The sequence below is a fragment of the Aspergillus sydowii genome (genome assembly GCF_001890705.1).
Source record: "Aspergillus sydowii CBS 593.65 unplaced genomic scaffold ASPSYscaffold_13, whole genome shotgun sequence".
NCBI classification, from domain to species: domain Eukaryota; kingdom Fungi; phylum Ascomycota; class Eurotiomycetes; order Eurotiales; family Aspergillaceae; genus Aspergillus; species Aspergillus sydowii.
Window position 1 is genome coordinate 226,309 of NW_024467871.1, and position 14,214 is coordinate 240,522.

The 14,214-nt window shown below is 51.6% G+C and overlaps 6 protein-coding genes across 6 annotated transcripts; 2 read left to right on the forward strand and 4 right to left on the reverse strand.

The window, feature by feature from the left end:
• Nucleotides 1-1,030: 1,030 nt before the first annotated feature.
• Nucleotides 1,031-2,064, forward strand: ASPSYDRAFT_159940 (uncharacterized protein; the record flags this gene model as incomplete). Its single annotated transcript, XM_040842867.1, has 3 exons — nt 1,031-1,142; nt 1,200-1,691; nt 1,745-2,064. 3 exons carry the CDS (start codon nt 1,031-1,033, stop codon nt 2,062-2,064), a joined length of 924 nt encoding a protein of 307 aa, XP_040698313.1.
• Nucleotides 1,990-3,875, reverse strand: ASPSYDRAFT_466900 (uncharacterized protein). The gene is made up of 7 exons (XM_040847287.1): nt 3,516-3,875; nt 3,436-3,453; nt 3,291-3,383; nt 3,205-3,222; nt 2,900-3,139; nt 2,579-2,827; nt 1,990-2,501 (listed from the first exon to the last, which is right to left on the reverse strand). The coding sequence occupies exons 1-7, from the start codon at nt 3,630-3,632 to the stop codon at nt 2,343-2,345; spliced, it is 894 nt and encodes a 297-aa protein (XP_040698314.1). The 5' UTR covers nt 3,633-3,875; the 3' UTR covers nt 1,990-2,342.
• Nucleotides 3,876-4,750: 875 nt separating this feature from the next.
• ASPSYDRAFT_467120 (ankyrin repeat domain-containing protein) lies at nt 4,751-8,110 on the reverse strand. Its single transcript, XM_040847294.1, has 3 exons — nt 7,871-8,110; nt 7,430-7,824; nt 4,751-7,374 (listed from the first exon to the last, which is right to left on the reverse strand). The coding sequence occupies exons 1-3, from the start codon at nt 7,925-7,927 to the stop codon at nt 5,232-5,234; spliced, it is 2,595 nt and encodes an 864-aa protein (XP_040698315.1). The 5' UTR covers nt 7,928-8,110; the 3' UTR covers nt 4,751-5,231.
• A 39-nt stretch (nt 8,111-8,149) lies between these two features.
• Nucleotides 8,150-9,426, forward strand: ASPSYDRAFT_49629 (uncharacterized protein). The gene has a single exon (XM_040847875.1). The coding sequence runs from the start codon at nt 8,541-8,543 to the stop codon at nt 9,072-9,074; it is 534 nt and encodes a 177-aa protein (XP_040698316.1). The 5' UTR covers nt 8,150-8,540; the 3' UTR covers nt 9,075-9,426.
• ASPSYDRAFT_159752 (uncharacterized protein) lies at nt 9,107-12,283 on the reverse strand (the record flags this gene model as incomplete). Its single annotated transcript, XM_040842852.1, has 7 exons — nt 9,107-9,541; nt 9,595-9,678; nt 9,734-9,879; nt 9,933-10,804; nt 10,863-10,900; nt 10,953-11,070; nt 11,118-12,283. 7 exons carry the CDS (start codon nt 12,281-12,283, stop codon nt 9,107-9,109), a joined length of 2,859 nt encoding a protein of 952 aa, XP_040698317.1.
• A 598-nt stretch (nt 12,284-12,881) lies between these two features.
• On the reverse strand, nt 12,882-14,117 carry ASPSYDRAFT_49631 (uncharacterized protein). The gene has a single exon (XM_040847876.1). It carries the CDS (start codon nt 13,787-13,789, stop codon nt 13,064-13,066), a length of 726 nt encoding a protein of 241 aa, XP_040698318.1. The 5' UTR covers nt 13,790-14,117; the 3' UTR covers nt 12,882-13,063.
• Nucleotides 14,118-14,214: the final 97 nt, after the last annotated feature.

Below are 14,214 nucleotides of genomic sequence, written 5' to 3' on the forward strand. Positions count from 1 at the left end.
AACTGTGGGATTAGTGAATGTTGGGGCTGCGTTTTGTAAGCAGCTCGATCATCCGGCGGTAGGCCACTATAGAATACTCGCTCTATCGTACCGAGAACAGCCCAGACCAATTACAGCTGCCCTGTCACGGCCTAAGCGGATAGCTGGGTGGGGTATAATCGCCGAGTCTCGCCGAGAGAGTAAGATCAATTCCAACGGTCGCCGAGATTCGCCAGGAGATTGCTAAGCAGTTGAAATTAACTAGTTAACTTATCTGTGGTCAATACCAAGGTTGCTGAGATAGCCTCGCCCGATGAATATGAGCTCTCATCGCATATGAAGATATTGCGCGTTTGTTTGGTTATTTGGTGTCAGGTCACTGGTTTCTGCCAGACCGCAACTTCACGTCTCAATCATCTCAGTCTCATTCATGAGACCCTTGATCTCTTTTCACGTCTTCGCTCCGAAATAACTCGCTTTGATTGACTGAAGCGATGGAAACACCCGTTCGCTACCGCACCGGCAACGCGGCACAATGCAGCGTGTGTGGACCCCGGTCTCTGGCGCAACGCGTGGTGGAACACTGGCAGAACTGACGACTGGCGACTGGCGAGGCCGCGAGAATCAAACGGTGGATCAGGTTCACGCATCAGTTGGAGACGCGGGTCAGAGACAGTTAATGCCCTGTGTTTATTAATCTAATGGCTCCTCCACCTGTTGGCGACGGTTGACGGTTCGCAGGAGGGTTAAGCTCATGAACAGGGGTTTTCCCGTATGACATGCAGGGCTGGACAGAGTACCGGCTGGAAAAGAGCGAAACACGACAGCGGACAGCGAATCGAGACTGCACTGCGATGGACGGATTGCTCGATGCTTCATTTCACTAACGCCTTGGCTGATTGCCATCGCCGAACGCTCTTCACCGTCTCTGCGCCCACGCCGTTGTTAATTTAACTGCCCCTCTCCCTCGGGCCTTTCCCCTCTCGCTCTCGGCCCTCTTCTTTCGAGGCGATCGATCTCTTGACTCTTCTCCTTCTCTTCAACAACAACAATGGCCCATCTCGTCCTCGATCCGGCTCTCCTTTCGTCGCTGAGCGACAAGGTCGTCGTCCTCACCGGAGGCGCGACGGGAATCGGTCGCTCGGCCGTGACTTTCTTTCACCGTAAGTTGCCGCTACGACTCTCCCAGACGAAACACAACTAACATCTGTTTCTGCTAGAGAATGGTGCGAAGGTTGTCTTCGGTGACATTGCACACGATTCCGCGCAGGAAGTCATCTCCTCTCTCGGCAAGGAAAACATCCACTTCGTCCCCTGCGACACAACCTCCTACGCATCGCAACTAAACCTCTTCCGCACTGCTCACTCCCTGTACGGTCGCATCGACATCGTGGCAGCCATCGCAGGTGTGGCGAACCCAAAGTCCATCTTCGACCCGGATTCCGATATCAACGAGGAGCCGACGATGCTGGAAATCAACGTCAACACGATCGGATCGCTGTTTACGGCCCGCATTGGAATGCATTATCTGCGTCAGAACAAGGATGGTGGAGATCTTGTGCTCATGAGCAGTATTATTGGGTTCAAGGAGACCCAGGACCTCGTTCCCTATACGACGAGCAAGCACGGTGTTGTGGGAATTATGCGCGGGCTGCATTTGCAGGCTCAGAAGGAGGGCATCCGTGTTAATGTTGTCTGTCCATGGGTGACCAGTATGTCTATCCAGTATCTAGGAATGAGGTCGTCGACGGCTAACAAGTTGCAGGAACACGGATGATTGTTGGAATGCAGAAAGGATGGATCGAGAACGGCTTCCCTCTCAACGAGTCCGAAGACGTCGCGCGCCAGATTGTTATCTGCGCCACAGCCAACAGAGGTACCAATGGGGCTACGCACACCGGCGCAAAGCTGCCCTTTTCCGGGAAAATGATCTATGTCTCGGGCGGCGAGGGGTACGAGATTGAGGATGAACACAAGGCGTTGGAGCCGCAGTGGCTGGGCGAGGAGAACAGTCGCGTCCTTGCTCTAGGCCAGGAGTTCATGGCTAGACCTGAATTCACCTGGGATCCTGAGAGGAGCAATTGACACCGTCGCCTTATATCAGAGGATTGCCCGTCATTTACTTTGCTGACATACCCTCACTAGTACCTAATTACCGCAATTTCTCTAATCGGATGCTAATATCAATGAATATCAATACCATTATCTACCAGCAGATACAGTATGAATTGCGATATGCGAAAAGTAAACAACACTGAATTTCCGAAACATGCCTATCCGCACTTCAAGAGGTATGGAAAGTAATTTTAATCGCAAGCATCTCCATCACCTTCATCTATTCACCATCTCACCCAGACCTGAGTTCACGCCGTAGGCTGGCAGCATCCCCAGCATCCCTCCTTACCAGTGGGCGCCTCTCCCGCGGGACACTCCGGCTTTTCAGGCCTGCAAACAGCAAGGCATGGCTTGTTTTCGCCAATGTCGTTCTGCTCCTCGATGGGTTGGCAGCAGCCCCAGCAGCCCTAAATATCACAGTGATTAGCCCCCGCCTTTTGCATTCTCGTGAAGGAAAGGAATATAGTGAAGACTGTTAACATACCTCGACCCCAGTAGGAGCCTCTCCAGCGGGACACTCAGGCTTCTCAAGCTTGCACTCTAGGGTGCAGATGTGGCTGTCCTCAACAACAGGCTCGCAGCATCCCCAGCAGCCCTCCTTGCCAGTGGGAGCTTCGCCAGCGGGACATTCAGGCTTCTCAGTCTGACAGACACCTAGGCAAGCCCTTTTGCCATTGTCATTGTCATTGGCGCTCTGCTCCTCCTCGATAGGTTGGCAGCAGCCCCAGCAGCCCTGCTTATTGTTAGGAAACAAAACAAAGAAAGAAGAAAGAATAGGGTCAAGGGGTGTTGTGTGTTAACATGCCTCGCCGCCAGTAGGGGCCTCTCCAACAGGACACTCAGGCTTCTCAAGCTTGCACTCTAGGGTGCAGATGTGCTTGTCCTCAACAACAGGCTCGCAGCACCCCCAGCAGCTTTCGCTGCCGGTGGGTGCTTCTCCAGTAGGACATTCGGGTTTTTCGGGGCGGCAAACGTCGATGCAGACGTTTGTCTCGTCGGCGGGGACGCGGGCATTCTGGATTGGCTGGCAGCAGCCCCAGCAGTTCTGAAACGGATGATGTTAATAGAGCTGCTTGTTTGGGCTTTAGTGTCAGGTTAGCATGTTCATACCTCATTACCGGTGGGTTCCTGTAGTAGGTGATCGTCAGCAGGGGGGTTGTATAGACGAGAAGGACATGAAGAACATAAAAACATACCTCGCCTTCAGGACATTCAGGCTTCTGGGGACGACATTCGGTGGTGCAGACATCGGCTTTGGCCACGATGGGCTTGCAGCATCCCCAGCAATTCTGAAACACTTGTTACTCGTGCTGTTTGTGATGGTTTCATCTTGGAACGTACCTCATTGCCACTGGCAACCTGCATACCTGATTAGTATAATGAAACAGAAAGAGACAGTATGGAAGAGGAACACAACGTACCTGGCCTTCAGGGCAATCGGGCTTCTGGGGACGACAGACAGTCGTGCAGAAATCCTGAGGCAAGGCCAAGGCCATGGCCAGAGAAGTAGCGAGTGCGAGAATAGAAAGGCGAACCATTGTGATTCAAGTATGCGCATGCAATATTAGAGATCTGAACAGTTCGATTCTGAAAGAGAGTGTGCGAGCGTGAACGATAGACAAGCAGAGGGAGTGTGAACGGTAGAGAGAAGAACAGGCCTGTTTATATACGAAGTATTAGCGGCCCCACCAGAATGGAAATGAGGAACAAATAAGAAAACTCTGCAGCTGAAGAGAGCATACATTCCTGAATTTACTGCTGTATTCTTGTCCAGTTGTTCATTCACTTGCAGGATGCACACACCATGCACTTCCCTGCACTGCCTGGCCCACCACCACCACCCGACTTTGATACGGAGATTCAGGCATCCTACTCCACTCCGCTCCCATTCAGGTCGTGGTGCCAGGGATTGGGTGGCTGATTCACTTAATTGAGCGGCCTTATTGGAACTTCCTTTGTTCACCAGGGTCCCCTCCACCAGTTAAATTACGGAAGGAAGAGGCTGCCCCCCCGGAATAGGTGAATATGCTGACGGGCCAAGCCAACACGGGGCTGGGGTGGATACGAGTTGTCTTGGCTGTTAGTGAAGAGTACCTTATTGAAGCTCTTCATTTCCCCGGATTCTGGCGCAATATCGGGCCCATGCGAGGCAGTCGGAATGTTTACGAGGGGCATGGAGGGATACGAAGCGGCGTCGAGATTCAAACGATGACTCTAAACACGAACGCCAAATACCTGGACATGACACGCAATTGCCAAGGCGATCTGGTCGCCTGGACATGGTTGACGATGGAATGAGCAGCTGAAATTGCTGCTGTATACGAAGATTCCGTTCAGCGCCGGTGTCGGGAGAGGCTGTGACAGGGTTATTCACCACGCAAGAATAGACACGGATCCTGACAATGACAATAAGACCAGTCAGATCCCACAGCCAAGAACAGGTGGACGAGAAAGCGAATCGGTTGGCGACAGGCGCGATCCTTCGAGCTCACCGTTTCAGCTCAACACCAGCAGCGCTGGATGAGGACGAAATTGGAATCAATTGCAACAAGCTGCGACCGCAGGGCTGTGAGAGTGAGACCTGCAGGAAGACTGCTGATCGTTCGCAGCGGAGGGCTGGAGGAAGCAGTTCATTTCAACACTGCATGATCTGCGTTAAGGCCAGACAGCCCTGAAACATGTCGAATACGAACATGCCCAGCACTTGGCTGTCACAGAATCCGGTTATTCCATAATCGTACAAGAATGGTATAATAATGCTATAACTAAACGGCTAGAATCCGGCTGTGAAGCAGTTGCCGCGGCATGGGACTTATTTTGGGCTTCGGCATTGGAGACAACAGCCTTGAGGAATGTGACTAGGTATGCAAGGGTTTAGAAGCCATAATGAGGGCAGACTTTGCAAACTTACCAGAATTGCGTTATTCATTTATTCACAGTTGCTCGCGTAGTCCCAATGGAGGCAATACTGCGGAGGTGAAGCCTATCAAGATACAAGTACTGACAACCAACAGCAAACAGAATCGATACAAAACCACAAAAACAAGTCGGACAAGCCCTCTATAGCTGACGGTGGTCAGCCTATAGGCCACCATCACTGCTTACGTGCATTCCATGCTTACCACGAACTCAGCTGGCTAAGAATGAACCCTCAACCGCTGCATCCCCTGCGTCATGAGAAGCTGCTCCATGTCTCTATGGCCCTTCAGCCTCGCAAGGTCAAAGGGAGTGCGTCCGGATCCATTCTTAGCCATCACATCTGCCCCAGCTCGCAGCAACCCCTGAGCCATCTCCACATGGTTCTCTTCACTCGCCAAATGCAGGGGCGTCCAGCCACCATCCGCAGCCATTTTAGGGTCAGCCCCCCATGAAAGCAGGAACTGCGCCATGCTGGTATTGCCGTGGTTGGCTGCAATAGCCAACGGAGTCCACTGAGCGTGTGTCCTGGCTGAAATGTCAGCCCCGTTCTCCAGCAGCGTCGTGGCTATCGGGAGCTGATTCTTCTCCGCTGCAGCGTGGAGTGCGGTCCACCCCTTGTCATTTGCAGCCTTGATATTTGCGCCGCGGCGGATTAGAGCCTTGACTGTGTCTGGATATCCCATTTTTGATGCGACTCCTAGTGCTGTCCACCCCCATCCATCCTGGTTTCGGGTTTCGATGTCTGCGCCTTCCTGCAGCAGAAGTTCGATGACTGCTGTATGCCCATTCGAGGCTGCGCAAGTCAAGGCGGTCCACCCATCAGGCGTGCGAAGATTGATCTGCGCACCGCGTCTTAGTAGCAGCTTGACTATCTCGAGATGACCAAATTCAGAGGCGGAGATCAGCGGTGTTCGTCCACTCGAGTTGCGTGAGGTTATATTCGCCCCGCAGGCCAGGAGATGCTTCACTGCCTCGAGATGTCCATTCCTTGCTGCTGCATGCACTGGTGTCCACTTGTTCTCATTCTGCGTGTTGGGATCGACTCTCGCTTCAAGAAGCAACTCCACTACCGCTGAGTGCCCCTCTACTGCTGCTGTGTACAGTGGCGTTTGACCGGTGTTATCTTGGGTAGTCCTATCCATGCCATGTTTGAGCAACACCATGACAATATCCACGAGCCCCTCGGCGGCAGCTGTGTTCAGGGGCGGGTGTCCAGACTTTGTTCGGATAGTGGCGTCTGCACCTTTTTCAAGAAGGGCCTTGACGACTTCAAGTTGGCCATGATTAGCGGCGGCATTGAGTGGAGTGAAGTTATTCTCAGACGAAGTCGAATTCAGCTCTGGGTCGTATTCAAGAAGGAGCTTTACCGTCTCTGTATGGCCGTTTTTAGCAGCGTAGTATAGGGCAGTTACCCCAATATCCGAGGGAGAGTTGATATCAGCACCGTATTCCAACAGAATCTTCACCACCTCGGAATAGCCCTCATCAGAAGCAGATATAAGTGGCGTCCAACCAGTAGTGCTAGCCGTATTTACGTCTGCCGAGCCCTCTTTGCACAAGTACTTCACAATATCCACATGATTCTCCCACGCAGCCCTGTGGAGGGGACTTATTTGGTGGTCATACGGAGCTGCGGCCGTGTCAACGCCATGATCGACAAGTATCTTGACGATTTCGAGATATCCCTCCCTCGCCGCACAGTAGAGCGGGGTTTGTCCGTCTTCTGACGGCTGGTTTGGATCTGCCCTGTGCTGGAGTAAAATGCGCACTGTCTCCGGCTGGTTGAAGTTGACGGCTGCATTAAGGGGGGTAAAGCCGGTCGAATTTCCAGATGTGTAGTCCCCACCATGATCGATCAGATACTTTAGTATCTCATTGTTTCCGGTGTTAGCTGCCGAATAGGCAGGGGATTGTCCGTATTCACCAGTAGCGAGGATATCGGCGCCGATTGAGACGAGTCTTTTGATCTCCTCGAAATTGCCGGTGCGGGCAGCGACATTGAACGGAGAGGGATCGGGTCCGTCGTCGTCGGAGTCTGTTCCGGAGTCCGAGTACATAGCCTGTGCGTATGATGGAGGGGGCATGGCGTCGTGGCTGTCTTCTTCTGGTTGCGCCTGCACCTGCGTGGTAGAGCCTGGTAAGGGGGCAGAGGCCATGAAGGAGTAGAATGCCTTTGCGGATCTCGCCAGGCCTTCGAAGGAGAGAAGCATGGCATTCTTCTCGACATCTTCTTCCGTGGTAGCAAAGGAAATCTTTCTGGTCTTTTCCGTTGCGTCCTCCAACTGTTTCATCTCAATATCAAGAACGGTGAGAGACGCTTGCTTAAGATCGTATGGAGATCCGCCTTGCAAAGCCATGCACCTGGACAATCAGAACCCAGTGAACCTCAACTGCATCGAATGGAAGCAAGTCTTACATCCTCATCATATGCATCCCCACCTTAAGAGCAGTCGTATGGTATCCAAGACAACCCCGAAACGTGGCTATGGATTTGACATGTAGGCCTAGGGTCCACGCTTTCGCATGGACTTTGAATAACCTGCGCTTCTGGCCACTGTTCACAACAGGCTCGACTTTCGTCTTAAGCACCTGAAGGGTGATATTGGCACGCTCTAGCGAGCTCTGAACTGCAACCCACATCCCGAAGCTAGCAGATGGATGCATCATCAAGGCTGCTGAGTGGGATCTCCACGCATTACTGATCTCGTCGAGCACTGGAAGAATCTCTCGGAGAGTTTGCCCGAGACCTGCTATGGTCATGTCCGAGTCTGGGACTTTGTCACGGACTATACTGTCCGTGAACGAGATAATCTGGTAGCGTTAGGTCTGCTTGGAAGGGAGGCGTGGCGGGACATACCTCGCAGCATAGTGTTCTGAGATTCCACGAGGTCGTTGCAATTGATAATGGATCCATGTTCGCACGGATTTCTGATAGTACGTCTTTGGAACTATCGAAATATTTTATACAATCTCATTATTTCGTCGAGAAGCCGAAGCTTGCGAAAAAGGGACCTCGTATTCATCACCACGTGAATTTGGTTGCTGGCGATCTCCTCGTATTCAAAAGGTGATCGGCCATGACCTGCCTGATAAAGAATCCGAACAGATTTTGATCAGTCGAGGTGCAATGGACTGACTTATAGTTGATTGGGATTGGCAGAGGGTCTTCCAAGAAGTTCAAGGCGCAATAACTCCACCGACCTCACATGGGATTGTACTGAGAAGAGGAAGATACAGATAAAAAGGCATTTCAGATTCTAGGTCACCACTAGCCTCTGTTCAAATTACGTTCTTGTGTTCCTGAATAGAGTCCAGAATCTTCCCATGTACGCGCCAGGCCAAGCAGAAACGACAGGGTAATCAATGGTACGCGTATTCTTATTATTGGGCATTTCCGTTGCTCCCTGGATCATCTAATTCATTCCCATCCAATAACTGCAGTTCACCAGCGCTTACAGGACTGATATGCTGTGGGAGTATAAATAGCCCTCTCTTTGCCTTCTTTCAATCTCTTCAACCCATCAACCATGGCTGGATTCTCACCAATCCATTTTGTCCCTAAAAGTCGCGAGAAACACATTCTGTCTCTACCAGTCCAGCGCATTATAGCCGCACCGCACCACCAAGACGCCGGCACAAACCACTGGTGCTTCTACCTCGTCGTCTCCCCCACCACCTCTATCCAACTCGACTGCCTGCCCAGTTACTCAGTCCCCAGTGACATCCTCCCAGGCGGGTCCAAGGCGTACTTGATTGTGTCCGAGCTCGATTATTTGGTACCAGATGATGTTGAAGCGACATTCAATCTCGATGTCCCTGCGCATACAGAGATCACAGTCGACGACATCATGGAGCTACTAATCGATAACGAGCGTCATCGATATGAATTCGACTCTAATGGGGTAGGATGCAGATTATGGGTCACGGAACAGGTGGAGATGCTCCACGACATTGAATACGTGGTGGATAAGACACAGGTTGAAGCCGTGAAGGCTGGCTTGCGGAAACTGTGGCCAGAGCAGAGTCCCTTGGAACTTGACAAGGGTGCATATTATGACTAGATAGACTCTCAAGGTAACTACAGTCAGTTAGACTAGTTCAATCCAACATCTGGCCAGCAATCAGCAATCCGCCCATCTTCCTGAACAGCCGCCACCACCGAACCCTCGCCCCTCAATGGATCACCTTCCCAGATCACAAAGTCATGTTCATTCGCACTATCCCCAGCCCCGAAACCAGAATGAAGCCCCAGGATCTTTTCAATATTCGTCGATACAAGCGCTATGACATCTTTATCCGAGAGCCCGGCGTACTTCCCCGCCCATCGAGCCTCTCGTGCCAAACCGTGAATCTTGGAGTCGTCCTTGACTGCTAAACCGATCTGCACTCCAGCCTCGATTAAGAGCTTGGCCGGACTATCACTGAGAGGTGGACCAGGGAGAGCATCCTTCTTTTCCCAGGTATCCGGTGCGCCACGATTCCCCGTGAGGATGACAGGAATGCCTGCTTCTGCGAGCGGTTTTGCAACCTAGACACAATGAACAGCCTAACCAATGAGGTAAATATAGGAGAGAAGCGTACCAGTGCGGCGCCATGCCCGCCATATATCACCAGATTCACCGTAGGGAAATCCCGCTTGACCAGAATCAGCTGCGCAATATCATCCTACACAAGTGGTTAGTATCGGGTTAACAACTCTATATAAAACTGCTCCATTTACCTGATTATACGCGTGTACCACGAGAGGCAGAGAGCCATTCACAGCCTTCCCATATACACTGCTGGTCTTTGCACCTTCCGCCCTACCTTGTTCCAGTATCCGACGCACATACTCGATCCCAGAACCAACAGTCGGCGCATCAGTGTCTGTAAAAACAGTATTAGCCCATGCATTCCAGAATTGGTGCAAGTATCTTCACCCTTGGCATCTTGCCCAACCGCAATATGAAGCGCAACATCATCCTTCCAAATCCCTTTATCTAAAATCGTCACATTCGGCCCAGTACGTATACCAACACTAACACCCTGAACAACACCACTCCCATGCGGCGGAGAGACAGCCTTCGTTACATCCCCGATCCGGGCTCTATCAAAAGCCCGGCCGTGCAAATGAACGCCGTATTTGGCAAAGTGGACGCTTTTTGCTTCGTCGAGCAAGTCCCCGCTGTGGCCCGCTGAGTCGTCCCCTGTAGAAGGTTCCGACGGGATCTCTTGGATACCGAGATTATTTCCGAAGGCTACAAGGCCTGGAGTTATGTGTCCGTTCCTGAGTGGGATTTCTGTGAAGTTTTCTGATGTTTGAAATCGGTTGAGACATGTTGACGTTGTGCCTAGGCAGGGGACTTGATTGTTTTCAATTACGAGGACGAGGTTGTCGGTTTCCTGCTCGTCTAAGCTCGGGCTGTCGATTAATAACTTCTTGATACCCGTAAAGGCGACAGGTCCTTGGGAGTCTTGGGTGCGTGTGCAGATGCCATTCCGCTCTTCGGTGTCAATATACGGACGCATTGTCGGTGCATATTCCCTACCCGTGATGCTGGACATGTTGGGCACGGTTTGACCTGTGATATCTTTATTCTCCAACAGAGGACGGCCGTCGATAAAGACCTCGACGGGGCTCGCACCTACTTGGAGCGGATGGTCATCCCAGATAACAATGTCGGCATCGTAGCCCGGGCGAACGTATCCAATGCGGTGGCTTTGCTGTATAGAACGAGCCGGCACTGAAGTTACAGACTGGAGTGCTTTGTCGGCGGGTAGGCCATACGAATGGGCAATAGAGGCTTGGTCACTACTTAAATTAATAAATCCTCAGGCCGAGGGAAATAGGTATCTTGTTTCTGACATACAGGAGATATTTGGCATTATACTCCTCAGAGCCGTGGTCCTAAAGGTCTGATTAAAGGAATATAGTAAGCCACATAGCCAAAGGATCGTACCGATTTCAAAGCAACTTGAAGGCCATGATCGTTCAGGATTTTCGGTCCCCATAGATTCGCTCCAAACGCTTCAGCTTTGTAGAACGCATGCTCGGCAAACGTCGCAATCGTGACATTCCTGTACAATGGTTATCAATGGATCAGAACCAAGGTGTAAGGACTTACGGCTCCAACTGCTTCAATAGCTCAGGCACCTGCCACGCTTTTAATGCGTGGTGAAAGCTATTGATATGTATGTCAAACTCATGCAGAACAGAGAGCATCCGTTCCAGATCCTCGGGGGTATAGCAATGAACGTTGACATTAAGATCACCCCTCAGAAGCGCCAGAAAAGTTTCAAGCTCGAACGAATCTGGCCGACCACCTTCCCTTGCAAGGAACTTTGATATCTCTCTCGCTCGCGTATACCTGTTACCCTTTTCAACCTCAACCGCCCCTCGACACCACGCATCCTGGTCCCTCTGTATCTCCCTCGCCTTTGCAAGCTCCTTTCTCAAAAGCCACGCAAGCCCGAGCCTTGTATGCCCATAAACCCTCTTCGGATTCTCCCCACAGGCCATCTTCAAATACCGCTGCCTGTTCGTCTCCGGAATCCCATTCTCCAGTAACAGTTCCTCAATAACCGGCTCCCCATTCGGGCCAGGGAGCGGTAGGTTCTTAACCGGACACGCTTCACCACCGACTATATCCGCCGATCCGGGGAGAACAAGCGACGATGTAACGCCGCCAGATGCAATAATTCGAATCGCCGGATCAGAGGCCGTGAATCCGTCCAGGGCGCGTACGAACGGCGTGATGGGGCCTAGCAACGGACGCTCATTCACGTCTGCTGTTCCAGATAGGGCTGGGAACGGTGACTCCAGATGATGCGAGTGCATGTCAACCAGCCCTGGGGTTACATGTTTCCCATGGATGTTGACGACCTCTGCGTTGTCCGGGAAAGAGGAATCGTTCGAGCCAGCGAGGATTATCGAGCGGATTACACCGGTGTCGAATAATATGTCGACAAAGTCCGGGAGAATGGATTCTCCGTCGAAAAGGGTTGCGTTCTGGATTATAATAGGCGTCTTTTGCCCGGAGACTGCATTCCAGCGGGGATTCTGTCTATCGCTGGCTGGGGCGTCTCGCTGGGATAGCGGGCTTGCAGCTTCGTGACACTGCTGCAATCCCTGGTAGAAGTTTCTTTGAGCAGCTGTATTTGCTTGGAATGAGAGGTCGCTGGGCCTGTAGATGAACAGTCCTGCAACACAGATCGCCGTCATAACTGGCAGTCGCCAACGTAGGGCGCGGCTCCGGCGTGGAGAGGATTCGAAGATCCTGAAAGATCCCATGGTGAATCCTCGTTTGGCATCCATCGCTATTGTAGCTGTGAATTTTGATCCTATGAATATCTTCGTGTGTGACTTGGTTGGGGGGACTCGACTTGATTTACCCCTCGTTGGAGATGTTCAGTGCGCGCGAGTCTTGCGTGACTGTTGGACAAAAAGGTGTCATGCATAATTATATCCAACTTGATCCTGCTGAGTTTCATATGTGTGCGTATAATCAAGTTTTCTGTTGCGACTTCGAGTCAGTATATAGTTAGGGCTTTGCGCCATGTAGAGACCATCGAGTGTATCACAATAAAGCCAAGCCTAAATAGTATGCGTACATATAAAAATAGAGAACCGAAAAGCTCTATTATCCAACCTGAGCCAGGAATCAGGCAGCGTTCTCAATAGTCCATGCCACCCATTTCAGTATTCAAACTTGACGTTATTTATAGTGTCGACCTCCTGGAACGGTGTGTTTGTAACGAGGCTTCCTGTTATTGTTAGGCCTGCTCCTGGCTGGCTGCGGTGACTCCTTGGGTACACTTCGAGCAGTAGACCGGGGAAGTGAATGCCGGGGGATCAGACTGTACTATATTAGGAAATAATAATTATTAGGTAGTATAGTATTTTAGGAAAGAGACAGTATACGGGATAAGGTAGGGACAAGAAGGCTTAGGGGGGGAAGAAAGAAAAAAGACAGTATATAGAGGTTCCCTGCTCAAGGCTATCTGGGGTATAAAAGCTATTGCCTAACTTGCATATTCTAACCCCAGACATAATGAACTAGAGTTAGTAGTACTAGTCCTCATCACCAAGCGGCGGATCATCCTCCAAATCCCCTCTTGTCCAGTAATACACCTCGCGGTCCCCCTCATTCCCAGCAGCCACAACATACTTTGCACCAAGCCTACCCTCCTCAAAGACCTCGATCGGAGGCCATCGCTTAAACCACTCCAACGAGAACTCAGTTAGTCTATCCTCGTCGACCAGAATCCGGCCCTGCATCGTAACCCTCCCCTTCGCATCGAGATAAGCGAGCAAGAAGTGATCGGTTTCAAAGGTCTCTTTATCCGCGATCAAGATATAGCTCTTTGATATATAATGCAAGTAGCTCCGCGCGGCAGCGTTCTTTTTATCGAGGATATCCAAGTCGTTTCTCCACGATGGGTTCGACCTCTTGACTGCGTTCAACCCTTCCTTGAAATCAGAGTAGAAGGTATAGTTATTTATATCCGCGCGCCAGTCTTTTTGGCGGACGTACTCAGGAGGGGTGTCTTGCACAAGAGGGATAGCAATTTCCGGCAGGATCTCGAGTACTCGCTGCCAGGGACCGGTTCCAAAATCAAAGACGGCGCGGTCATCTAGAATCGCCCAGTCCGCGTCGTCGGCGAATTCCTCCGAGAGCGTCGCCCAACTCTCCACGCGCTCGTTATCGGCGGGGTTATACCACGTCCTTAGCAGGAGTGGGTTATTACCGCCCCCATTAGTGTAGACCTTCCAGACGCGCCAGGCTCGTCGGCGCATGTTGTCGGACCGCCAGGGGCGCAGGATCGTAGATATTTCTTCTTCGGTCGGGACGCGGGCGGGCTGGGCGTCTGGGTCATTGGCGCCGTATGTCGGATACCAGGCTGAGTTGTGCTGGTCGAGGTTTAGGAATTGCTTGACTATGCGCGCGCGCTGCGTGGGTGGTTGTTCAGTAGATGCAGGGTTCCAGGATTCCTGTGGTTTGAATGTGGACAACAGGATTAGATTCTAGAAGGGGAGTCTCACGACTAGATATTGCTCGACAGGGAGATGGCCCCATGAGGGGTGACAGTCAAGTGCCATATTTTTAGAAAGGGATTGGGCAGAGAGTGGACAGAGGTTTGGATGGAGGGGAAACAGAAGTTACAAAACTGAAGTTACAGTCCGTCCAGGCACCAAGGCTCCAACCGGCCGGGTGGATGTAT